Source organism: Nicotiana tomentosiformis, chromosome 7, assembly GCF_000390325.3.
Source record: "Nicotiana tomentosiformis chromosome 7, ASM39032v3, whole genome shotgun sequence".
NCBI classification, from domain to species: domain Eukaryota; kingdom Viridiplantae; phylum Streptophyta; class Magnoliopsida; order Solanales; family Solanaceae; genus Nicotiana; species Nicotiana tomentosiformis.
The window spans coordinates 91738057-91750741 of NC_090818.1; the positions used below are offsets into that span (position 1 = coordinate 91738057).

Genomic DNA, 12685 nt, shown 5'->3' on the forward strand with positions numbered 1-12685 from the left:
GATTGATTTACATCCATGCGCCAAGCATCGTAGCTTCATAATATATCAATATCTCAAAAATCAATCAATAAACTGGATGGAATGTTCGGGAAATTTCGTAATAGATGGGAATTCTCTCTTTATCTCTCTTCAAGATCTCTTCTCTCTCTTCGCTCTTCCACTAACGGTCACCCTCCACCAACCAATGCTCGCATCACCACCGGCAGCTGCCAAAAATACAGGTAAATAACCCTGCACTCCATATCCTTTGCTCTCTCTGTTCCTCTCTCTCTCTTACCTCCTTTCTTCCACCCTTCTTCCCTGTTTCTCTTTTTCGTCTTCACAACCCCTCTACCCCCCCCCCTAACCCAAAGTCATCCCCGTTTCTTCCTCTCCCTCTCTCTTTTTCCATTTTTCGTCTTCCCCACCCTATCTCCCTTTTTCTTCATCAGGTTTTTCCCACTTCCCTGTCATTTCAAGAAAATTGCCGCCACTTAGATCTAGGTCGAGGAGAATCACTGCTTCTCTCCAGTCCTTGCCCCTAAAGTATGGCAAGTTATCAAATTGTTGGTGAATATTAGAGAAGAGGCGAGTGAGACCCTCGTGCCGATGATGAACAACAAGAAACAACGGCACCGGAGGCGTGTGGGTGTGCGTGGAAGTCCACTATTACTGCAACACCTCGATATCCAAATCGGTGACCCGAGTTCTATTCACCCGCAGTTGGTACCTCCGAATCTCTTGTATCCTTTTGTCTTTCATTGTTGCGAGTTGCATAATTGCTTTAGTTAATAGTTCATATTTGTTTGTTTGTATTTTCGTGCATTTTTCCTAATAGGGTACTTGTCTCCTTGCTTGTAGTATCGATTTGGTGTCATAGTTTAAATTTTTGTACATTGTCTATTAGTTTGTTGTTGCTTTGTTCTTAGTGTGTTCTTGTTTTGTCACATTTCGTTCACCTATTACTTTGTTGTTAAACATTATTATTAATACATTTTATTCACCTGTTTCTTTGCTTCTATTGTGTTCTTTATTAGTCGTTGTGATCTAATTGTGGTTAATCTATTTAGCTCAATTGTATCTATTAACAGACCTTTTTAGCACTCTTTAGGGTACTAAGTATCACATACCTTGATGCTACTATCATTCCTAGTTCATTAGCAGTGCCCCTACTTCTGTGGTAGATTCTACTTAGATTGTATTAGATTACAGTGGTTGTAGTGAACGATGGCAGGGTAAGGTCATTTTCTCGGCGGGGTCCTCAGGAGGTAATGGAAAGGGGGTAAGGGTAGTAATGATGCCTCTAGGTTGCGAGTTGGGTCTTGGAATATGGGGACATTGACGGGAAAGTCTATATTGTTAGTGAAGATTCTCCATAAGAGGATGATCAATATATCTTGTCTACAGGAGACTATATTGGTGGGAGATAACGCATGAGATATAGATGGGTTTAAGCTTTGGTACTCTGGACGCATGGGGGGAAGAACGGGGTAGGTATTTTGGTTGACAGGGATCTTCAAGAGCTAATGGTGGAGGTTAGGAGGGTGAACGACAGGTTCATGGGTATTAGGCTAGTTGTTGGGGTGTTTTTACTCTAAACATGATTAGTGCATACGCACCTCAAGTGGGATTGGATGAGGAGGTAAAAATGAGTTTCTGGGAGGATTTTTATGAGTTTGTGTGTGGTATTTCGCACACTGAGAAGCTTTTCGTGGGAAGGGATTTCAATGGCAATATTGGGGCGATGTCAGAGGGCTACGATGACGTGCATGGCAGTTTCTATTTTAGAGTTTATAACAGATGTAGTATGTACCTGCTGGATATCTCTAAGACTTTTGATTTGGTGATAGCTAATTCTAATTTCCCGAAGAAGGAGAAGTACTTGGTCACCTTTCAGAGTTCGGTGTCCAGAAGCCAGATTGACTATCTACTCATCAAGAAGTATGATAAAGGTCTGTGCGCGGACTGTAAGGTCATCTCGAGTGAGAACCTCATGACTCAGCATAGCTTCTAGTCATGGACTTGGAGTTCATGAGGGAGAGATGAAAGAGTGCTATGTTTGTTCTACCTAGGATCAAGTCGGGAGCTTTGACAAAAGACATAGCACGTGAGTTGGGAGATAACTTGCTGACAAAAGACATAGCACTTACTGTAGCCAAGACCGCTGCACTTGAACGCTTGTATGAAGCACTCGACGATAGAGAAGAGAATAAGAAGTTGTACAGGCTAGCTAAGGCGTGAGAAAGGAAGGCCCCTGACCTGGACCAAGTGAAGTGCATCAAGGACGAGGATGGTAGAGTTTTGTTGGATGAGGCACTTATTCGAGAAGATGGCATACTTACTTCTACAAACTCTTGAGTGAAGAGGGGGATATAAACATTGAGTTAGGCGATCTAGAACACTTTGAATATCGTCGGGACTCTGGTTATTTGTAGGCTTATAATAGTCAAGGAGGTTTAGGGGGATATGCGTAAGATGAGTAGAGGGACAGCAACCGGTCCTGACGAGATATCGGTGGAATTGTTGAAGGGCATGGGTAGGGCAGGCTTGGAGTGGCTCACTAGGTTATTTAATGTCATTTTTAATACGAAGAAGATGCCCAAAGAATGGAGATGGAGTACTGGTGGTCCCGCTGTATATGAACGTGGGTGATATCCAAAGTTGCAAGAACATCCGGGGCATCAAGTTACTAAGCCGTACTATGAAAGTCTAGGAGAGGGTGGTGGAGCTGATGTTGAGGATAATTGTGGATATTGCTGAAACCAGTTCCAATTTATGCAAGGATGTTAGACTATGAAAGATATTCATCTTATTAGGAGGTTGATGAAGTAGTATAGATAGAGGAAGACAGATTTACATATGGTGTTCATCGGCTTAGAGAAGTCTTACGATAAAGTGTCAATGGAGGTTTTGTGGAGATGTTTGGAGGATATAGATGTTCCTGTTGCTTACATTAGGACTATTAAGGACATTCATGATGAAGCTAAGACTCGAGTGAGGACCGTGGGAGGGGACTCAGTACACTTCCTAGTTATGATGGGGTTGCATCAGGGGTCAGCCCTCAATCCATTTCTATTTTCCTTGGAAGTCGACACGCTGACGCGCCACATACACAGAGAGGTGTTGTGGCGCATGTTATATGCAGTTAAAATTGTTGTGATTGATGAGATGTGAAGCGGTATTAACAAGAGGTTAGAGATTTGGAAGCATACCCTCGAGTCTAAAGGTTTGATGTTGAGCAGGACCAGGATAGAATACTTAGAGTAAAAGTTTAATGGGACGACTCAGGTTGTGGACGAAGAAGTGAGGCTTAATTCTCTTGTCATCCCTAGGAGAGAGAGTTATAAATACCTTGGGTTCAATCATACAAGGGAATGGGGAGATCGACGAGGATGTTTTAAATTGTATTGGGGTGGGATGGATTAAATGGAGGCTCACTTCAGGTATTTTGTGTGATAAGAATGTGCCACCTAAACTTAAAGGTATGTTTTATGAGTGGTAGTCAGACCGAATATGTTATATGGGGCGGAGCTTTGGACATTCAAGAACTCCCATGTCCAAAAGATGAAGGTGGCTGAAATGATTATGCTGAGATGGATGTGCCGGTATACCAGGCTGGATAGAATTAGAAATGATGTTATTTGGGACAAGGTGGGTGTGGCCCCTGTGGGGGAAACATTCGGGAGGCGAGACTTAGATGGTTCCGGCATGTGAAGAGGAGAAGCAAAGATGCATCGGTAAGGAGGTGTGAGAGGTTGGCCCTGTAGGTCCTCGACCGCAGCTTCCCCCTTTTTTTAGGGGGGGGGTCAACTAGAGGTAGGCCGAAGAAGTATTGGGGAGAGGTGAGTAGGAAAGATATGGTGTTTCTCCATGCCAGGGTGTATGCATATAAATAAAAGATAAGCATATAAAAGATGTACGAAAATAGAATATCATCATGAAGAGATATATGCATTTGTACAAGTATGACTATGGCTACAAAATATAATCCAAAATACCGAATACCCTTCATGTTAAAATATAGTATCAAAAGCCTAGACATAATATCTAGTATGATTAAGGTTGCTCAATTAGCCTTACAAACAAATAAGGTATAGACAAGAAGAAACATATCTCAATCAAGGTATCAAGAAACATAAACTCTACCCCAAACATGGTATAACCTTATATGACCTCGCATATACGTCACCCCCAAACATGCCGTACGTTGAATACATATCTATTTTTATAAAAACATTCCCTCACATCAAGGTTAGCCAAGCTACTTACAACAACAACAACAACAACCCAGTAAAATCCCACTAATGGGGTCTCGGGAGGGTAGTGTGTACGCAGACCTTACCCCTACTCCGAAGGAGTAGAGAGGCTGTTTCCGAAAGACCCTCGGCTAAAAAAAAATAAAAAGATAAAAGGACAAAAAGGGAGACAATATTAGTATCATAACAACAATCATAGGATAAATAGGAACACCATGAAATCCAGAAGAAAGATGCAAAGCAAAGGGAGACAATATTAGTAAATATTAGTATCACCACAACAGTCATAAGAAAAATAGGAACACCATGAAATCTAAAAGAAAGATGTAAAGCAAAAGCGATAGCTAGTAAATAGGACATGCACTGAAAAGCGAAATAGTAAGCCACAACATTCCCACTAGTTACCTTAGACAAAAACCCTACATGGCTAGTCCCACCATGGTATGAAGTAAGGCACGACTCAACTACCTCCTAACCTACAACCCTAATACTCGACCTCTACATCTTCCTATCAAGTGTCATGTCCTCGAAAATCTGGAGCCTCGCCATATCCTGCCTGATCACCTCTCCCCAATACTTCTTAGGCTGCCCTCTACCTCTTCTCGTACCCTCCGTAACTAGTTGCTCACACCTATGTACCGGAACATCTGGGCTTCTCTTCTGAACATGTCCGAACCATCTAAGTCTCGCTTCCCGCATCTTATCATCAATGGGAGTCACATGCACCTTCTCCCGAATATCATCATTCCTAATCTTATCTATCCTAGTGTGCCCGCACATCCACCGCAACATCCTCATTTCTGCTACTTTCATCTTCTGGATATGTGAGTTCTTAACGGGCTAACACTCAGCCCCATACATCATGGCTGGTCTAACCACCGCTTTATAAAACTTACCTTTGAGTATCGGTAGCACTCTCTTGTCACACAGGACTCCAGATGCTAACCTCCACTTCATCCATCCTACCCCAATACGGTGTATGACATCCTCGTTGATCTCCCCCCCCGGATAACCGAACCAAGGTACTTGAAGCTGCCTCTACTCGGGATGACCTGTGAATCAAGCCTCACATCCACGCTCACTTTCCCTGGCTCAGCGCTGAACTTACACTCCAGGTATTCCGTCTTCGTCCAGCTCAGCTTGAAACCCTTAGACTCAAAAGTCTGTCATCAAACCTCTAGCCTCTCGTTAACATCGGCTCGCGACTCATCAATCAAAACTATGTCATCGGCGAATAGCATGCACCATGGCACATCCCCTTGAATATGGTGTGTTAACGCGTCCATCACCAGGGCGAATAAGAACGGACTAAGCGCAGAACCTTGGTGTAACCCCATTACAACCGGAAAATACTCAGAGTCGCCTCCTACTATCCTAACCCGAGAATAAGCTGGAGTGTAAGTTCAGCGCTAAGATCAAATAAGCTTCAACCATCCAATAAACCCTTCCCTATCCGTGTCCTTTAAACGCTCCAATCTAGAAAAATGATACTTAACGAGATCAAATAAAGTCATAGAAACTGATTCAAAATAATAAAAGATTTAATCTTTAATTAAATATCAAATGTTTTTAAAAAAAACCCGATCTACAGAATATCATCAATAATCAATGTCGGTCAAAATGTCCAGGGTACAAAAATTCTCATATTTTCAGAATATTCAACTCTCCAACTCATAAGTAAATGTATGATGAAATATAAGTCAAGGCACTAGATCACAATAATAGAAGTGCGGATAAAGTTCAACTCTCCAATTCATAAGTAAATGCATTTCGGTGTTTGATTCTTGGTGATGGATATTATTTTGTTGTTTTGAGCTTATGAGCGAGTTCTTATAAAGTTTATATACTAGTATAGATGTTCAATGTGGGGACTAAGGGATTCGGGTGAGTTTCTGATTGGTTTTGGGAAAATTTAGATTTTGCTGGTTCTTCAGACCTCCAAATTGCGACAGTCTGCTCGCAATTGCGAAAGACCACAATTGCAGTGTCTTGGTCGCATTTGCGATGGGTTCCTGAGAAGGCCAGCTTAGCATTTGCAAAGCAGGTGTTGCAATTGCGACATCCGCAGTAGCAAAGGGGAGTCTACATTTGCAACACTTGATAGCATTTATGAGCTTCATGGTCATAATTGCGATGACTGAAGCTAAGGGAGCCTTTTTTCATTTGCAAGCCACTTCTCACATTTGCGAGGCTGGCAATTTTGATTCTCTGGTCTTTTTTGTGACTTCTACAACTTATTATATTGGGATAATTTCGGGATTTAGACACATTATCTCATATTTTGAACCTTAGACTTAGAGAGGGGCGATTGTTTGAAGAGGATTTTACACAAGGCAAGAGGGTAAGTGATTTCTACGTGATTTTAATATTGTGTCTTGTTTCCCCATAGATTATTACATCTATATTATGGAATTTGGAATAGATGTTTTGAGGTTTTTTACTCTGTTTTTTGAAAAACGAAATTGTGGATTTGAGAGTCGATTTGGACTTGATTTTGGAATCGAATCACATATTTTTAATCGTGGAGTTATGAGTAATCGAGATCTATCCCTTCACTCGGGTTTAGACAGTGTGGGCACGAGGTTGACTTTTGTTAACCTTTTGGGAATTGGGTAAAGATTGGAACTTATTGTTTGGAATTGATTCCTACAGCATTGTTTGATGTTATTGAGTTGTTTTAGCTATATTTGAGCCGGATGGAGGTTATTTTTAGCAGAAAGGATATTCTAGAGTATTTATTTGGGCTTATTAAAGTAAGTATCTTGCCTAACCTTTTGTGGCAGAGTACCCTTTAGTGTTTGGCCTTATTTGTCTATTTGTTTTATGTGTAAAGCGACATGTACGCGAGGGGATGAGTATGTACACAATTTCTATGTATTGTTTATGACCAGACAAGACCTTAGGCTTCTAATATACCTTATTTAGCTTAATCACTTTATGAATACATGAACTTGATTGCCATATTCATGCTTTATATGTTGACTACTCATCCATATTTTATTATTATCATGTCCTTGTGCATCTTGTTGACAATTTTGAGCATATGTCTTTTGATGATAATTTGGCATATTGTATTGTTAGGGTTATAACACATGTGGACATGTTGGAGAGATTGATTGTGTGTTAGCTCGAGGGCTTGTTGTGCAATTGTGATGATATTATTGCACAAGGTATTTGCCGTGCCATTGTGATTATTATTATGCATGAGGTTATTGTCATACAGCGTGTGGATGTGGATCCATCACCCTAGGGTCTCCCTACCATGTTTCTCTCTTAATAGCGTATGCGCGGATTATGGTACCATCATTGATATGATTGATTATGCACATGTAGCAGTAAAAGGGTGGCATTCTCAATTATGCACATGTGGCGGTATAAGGGTGGCATTCTTGGTTATGCGGACGTGGATTATGCAGGTGGCATTTCACTATTGATGTTCATGTAGCAGTATAAGGGTAGCATTCTTGATCATGCACATGTATTATTTAAGCTTCGTCATGTATTTAAACTAGTTTTTAAGTTGCATTTCACACGCTATAATATGCCTCTGTTTCTACTTGACGATTTGTTTATCAAAATGGACATTTCCTACGTTGAGTTAATATTACATGTTTTAACATGCTCATGACTCGTATAACCTATGAACCTAGAGCTCTAATACCAACTTTTCACGACCTAAATCCCACCATGGGGTCGTGATTGATTCTAAACTCTAAGACTATGTAAGTCAATCAGTTAACAATATTAAATAATCAAAACATGATATCATAAGACAGATTTTAATATAAAAGCATAAATAGAGTTAACACAAGACAAAATGGAAATACTCAATACCTCTCCCCAGAACTAGGTAATAACAAGTCATGAGCTCTAACTGAATACATATGGAATATTCAAAATACAATATTGTTCAAATGTAAAATTTATAATATTAACATAAAGGATGAGACTCCAAGGGAGTGTGATAACGTATAGTTCTACCTTGAATCATTACGATCGATGAAAGCTCTCAATCTCGAGATTCGCTGCCTCCAACACCTGGATCTGCAAAAAAATATACAGAAGTGTAGTATGACTACACCATGATCGTTACCCAATAAGTATTAAGACTAACCTCGGTGAAGTAGTGACGAGGTTCAAGTCATGTGATACTAACTAGTCAAATAACCTGTGCAATATATCAAAAGCTGGCAACAGAATGTATAAAGAAAAGTAATATCAACAATCTCGCTAGAACATGAACAACTCAACATAGAGGTATTCATCTTTGACAACAAATCAATAAATATAAATGAAGGCATGTCAACATTATCTGTTAATTCATTAAAGTACATGGCAGAGGTTTTTACGAAAATAGCATGGATATGAACAAAATATCAACCCCGTTTTATCACATAATATCATCAACAATGTCACCCTTATTTCACCGCATGTGCAAAAACAACAAATGCTTCTCTTTATTTTTCCACATGCGTATATCACCACACTTATTTCGCCACGTGGGAAACCCGAGAATACACCACCCATATTTCGCCCCAGGCGCACAACAATAATCACAATCACACAGCAAAGTCCTCATGCCAACACCTAATCAATCCACTCAACATGTCCACATGTGCCACAATTATCACAAAATAATAATGCCAAAATTTCATCAAAGGTATAAGCTCATATTTTATCAACACGGTGCACAAGGACATGAAAATAGTAAAATGTGGATGGGTGTTCAACATATAAAGCATTACTGTCATGACCCAAAACTCAACATGTCGTGATGGTGCCTATCACAAAACTAGGCAAGCCGACAATCATAAATAACTATGCTTTTGAATTTGAAAACATGATGGAATAAGTTTAACAGTGAAATTCTCATAAATAACCGATAAAAATACCGCGACTCAATACAAAATTCTTAAAATTCTGGGTGTCACTGAGTACACGAGCTACTAAAATTTCAACACAATCAAGCTACAAATACAACGGTCTAGAAAGATAGAACAATGCTAAATAAACTGAAAAGAAAGAGACTCGGGTCCGAGGTTGCCAAAGAAGCTACCTCAAAAGTCTCCAAGCATATGAGGCTCCAAATCTAGCAACCGCCGTGTCCAAATACACCTGGATCTACACACGAAGTATAGAGTGTACTATGAGTACAACCGACCCAATGTACTCAATAAGTGACACGACTAACCTTGGGCTGAAAGCAATGATGAGCTTATATTGGTACAATCCTAATCTAGATAATATCAGTAGTAACTCAGAGAGAAATCCAATAACCAGTTTGTAGACAGTACAGAAATGTAGACATGCTTTCTACTTTTTAACAGTTTGAGCACAACACGGATAAAATATGCCAAGTATGAATAATATGAGGTATGTCACATCTTGATATCTACATGTCAAGTATGCATGTCAACTGATGCCAATCAGCCCAAAACAATGATACATGACATAGCAATAAATGATAACAAAGACTGAGGTATGATATGCAAATGATGAATGTGACTGAGTACATAACTACAATTTAATCAAATAACTCAACAACAAAAATGACTTTTGTGGGTCCCAATAGTATCGACAGATAGCCTAAACATAATTTCTAACATGAATCACAACTCAATTTCTCTAACACATGGAGAATACATGACTAATAACAAGATTAGATACCTACACAGTTTCACGGAATCAACCGAGTCACAATTATTACGGTGCACGCCCACCCGCCCGTCACCTAGCATATGCGTCACCTCAACACTAACCACATAACATGTATTTCAGGGATTCATACCCCCAGAGCCAAGTTTAGAAGTGTTACTTACCTCAAACCGTGCAAATACCTACTCCAACAAGCCCTTGCCTCGCGAATCGGCCTCCGAACGACTCGAATCTAGCCACAAACAACTTAATACAAGCAATACAAGATATAGTAATCAATTCCATATGATAAAGTTAGGTTATTAAACAAAAGTCAAAAAGTCTACCCAAAAGTCAACTCCGGGCCCATCTCTCGGAATTCAATAAAATTTACAAAATCCGAACACCCATTCAATAACGAGCCCAACCGTACCAAAACCCTCCAATTTAGACCACAAATCGTCACTCAAATCCCCAAATCTCACTCTAAATATCCTAGTCCAAAATCCCCCAAATTCCATCTTAAAAACACATAATCTAAGTGGCAAATTTAATTGGTATTCAATATTAATGAATAAAAATGTTCAAAAGTTGCTTACGTCTTGAAATCTAGTGAAACCCCTCTCAATAATTGCTTCTAACCGAGATTGCAAAGTCCAGAAATGAAGCAATATCGGAACCCTTCGAATTTAATACACTGTCAATGCTTTCGCACAAGCGGTTCACTTAACTGTATCTGCGGTCTCGCATGCTTGACCAAAAGTTCCACTACTACGGTTTCAATAAAGGCCCCTACCTTTGCTTCTGCGGATCGGGCTCAGCTTCTGAAGAGTCGCACCTGCAACCTCCTCTCCGCTTCTGCGAAAACTCTTTCCCCTCGCCACGTTCACACCTACGCATCCCCTCAGCCCCAACAAAAATCCACACCTGTGATGCCAAACTCGCTTCTGTAGTCGCGCACCTGCAATAAATTCTTCGCAGGTGCGATCGCACCAGACTAGCAACAGATCATAAATTCCTCAAGTCTACAACTCATTCCGATATATACCCGAATCACTCCTGAGGCCCTCGGGACCCCGTCCAAACATACAAACACATACTAAAACATCATACGAACTTAGTCGAGGCCTCAAATCATGTCACAGAACATCAAAAACACATATCTCAACCCAATTCATGCTTAATGAAAGTAAAAGATTTCCAACTTCTACAATCGATGCCAAGCCTATCAAACCAACTCTGATTGATCTCAAATCTTGCACACAAGTAATAAATGACAAAATAGACCTATTCCTACTTCTGGAATCAAAATCCAAGCCCGGTAACCAAAAAGTCAAATCTCTGTCAAACTTTTCAACTCTCCAAACTTCAACTTTTCCAACTTTCGCCAATTCAAGCCAAAATCATCTATGGACCTCCAAATCAATATTCGGACACACTCCTACGTCCAAAGTAACTACACGGTATATCGGAACCATCAAAACTCCATTCCGGAGTCATTTACACATAAGTCAACATCCGGTCAACTCTTTCAACTTAAGATTCTAACCGTGGGACTAAATGTCCCAATCCATTGCGAAACATCCCCGGAACCAAACCAACCACCCCGGCAAGTTACATAACAACAAATGAGCATAGAATGAGAAATATATAGGGGAACAGGGCTACAATACTCAAAACAACCGGCCGGATCGTTATATGCTCCCCCTCTTAATCAAACGTTCGCCCAAATAGCTATGGATATCTTCTCCGTATGTCCCACCCAGTCTGGCAAGTAGCCTCATCGAATTGCTGGCCTCTCCACTGCACCTTCACTGAAGCTATATTCTTTGACCTCAACATTCGAATAAGCCGATCCAAAATGGCCACCGACTCCACATCATAAGTCAAATCCCCATCTAACTGAACCATGCTGATGTCCAAAACATGAGACGGATCACCGAAATACTTCCGGAGTATGGAAACATGAAAGACTAGATGAACGCTCGATAGACTATACGGCAATGAAAGCTTGTAAGCCAGCTCTCCAACCCTCTTAAGCACCTCAAAAGGGACAATATACCGAGAGCTCAACTTGCCCTTCTTCCCGAACCTCATAACACCCTTCATGGGCGAAACTCTGAGAAATACCTTCTCCCCCACCATGTAAGAAACATCACGAACCTTCCAATCAACATAACTCCTCTGTCTAGAATGTGCCATGCAAAGACGATCATGAATCAACTTAGTTGTCACGCCCCGACCTTGGGGAGCGCGACTGGTGCTCAAACGAGATACCCAGTCAAGCAAGTCTTTATAATACCTTCTACCCCACTCACCCATGAATAAAGAGAAAATACCTTTATATCATTAATTAAACATTGAGTGGATTCCATGAACAATGCCAATTCCATTGCCATTAGTCACTTCAACTTATAGTCTCAAAATACATACACAATCATAGTTAAATGGCAACAAGTGATTCAAATATAACCCAACACCTATATACAGCCCACAATGTGTCTACGGAGCTTCTACGGACACAAAATAATATGATAATGCCAGCAACAAGTCCCCAGCTATACCTCAAAACACAATACACATGGGACAAAAGATACACAACCCCGAATGAAGTGGGGCTCACCAAATCTACTGAGAAGAGGGTGTACTGCTATCAATGATCAATGCCACCTGCTGCGGAACCACATGCATCCATTAAAGATGCAGCGCCCCCGGAAAAAGGGACGTTAGTACATATGAAATAGTACTAGTATCTAACTAAACAACATCTCGTTAGAACGAATGATAAAACAAGGAAGAACAGTCATAAATCAATG

At 40.5% G+C, this 12685-nt stretch overlaps 3 protein-coding genes across 3 annotated transcripts; 2 read left to right on the forward strand and 1 right to left on the reverse strand.

The window, feature by feature from the left end:
- The first annotated feature begins 1579 nt into the window (after positions 1–1579).
- On the forward strand, positions 1580–2220 carry LOC138895995 (uncharacterized). The gene is made up of 2 exons (XM_070180767.1): positions 1580–1920; positions 2052–2220. Exons 1-2 carry the CDS (start codon positions 1580–1582, stop codon positions 2218–2220), a joined length of 510 nt encoding a protein of 169 aa, XP_070036868.1.
- Positions 2221–2838: 618 nt separating this feature from the next.
- On the forward strand, positions 2839–3153 carry LOC138895996 (secreted RxLR effector protein 78-like). The gene has a single exon (XM_070180768.1). The coding sequence runs from the start codon at positions 2839–2841 to the stop codon at positions 3151–3153; it is 315 nt and encodes a 104-aa protein (XP_070036869.1).
- Positions 3154–11603: 8450 nt separating this feature from the next.
- On the reverse strand, positions 11604–12071 carry LOC138895997 (uncharacterized). Its single transcript, XM_070180769.1, has one exon. The coding sequence runs from the start codon at positions 12069–12071 to the stop codon at positions 11604–11606; it is 468 nt and encodes a 155-aa protein (XP_070036870.1).
- Positions 12072–12685: the final 614 nt, after the last annotated feature.

Excerpts from the sequence above, each read along its gene's own strand:
- LOC138895996 (XM_070180768.1), top strand. The coding sequence starts at position 2,839 with ATGGTGTTCATCGGCTTAGAGAAGTCTTACGATAAAGTGTCAATGGAG.
- LOC138895995 (XM_070180767.1), top strand. The coding sequence starts at position 1,580 with ATGATTAGTGCATACGCACCTCAAGTGGGATTGGATGAGGAGGTAAAA. Across the intron at positions 1,921-2,051 it reads GACTATCTACTCATCAAGAA|GATCAAGTCGGGAGCTTTGA; the intron begins GTATGATAAAGG and ends TGTTCTACCTAG.
- LOC138895997 (XM_070180769.1), bottom strand. The coding sequence starts at position 12,071 with ATGGCACATTCTAGACAGAGGAGTTATGTTGATTGGAAGGTTCGTGAT.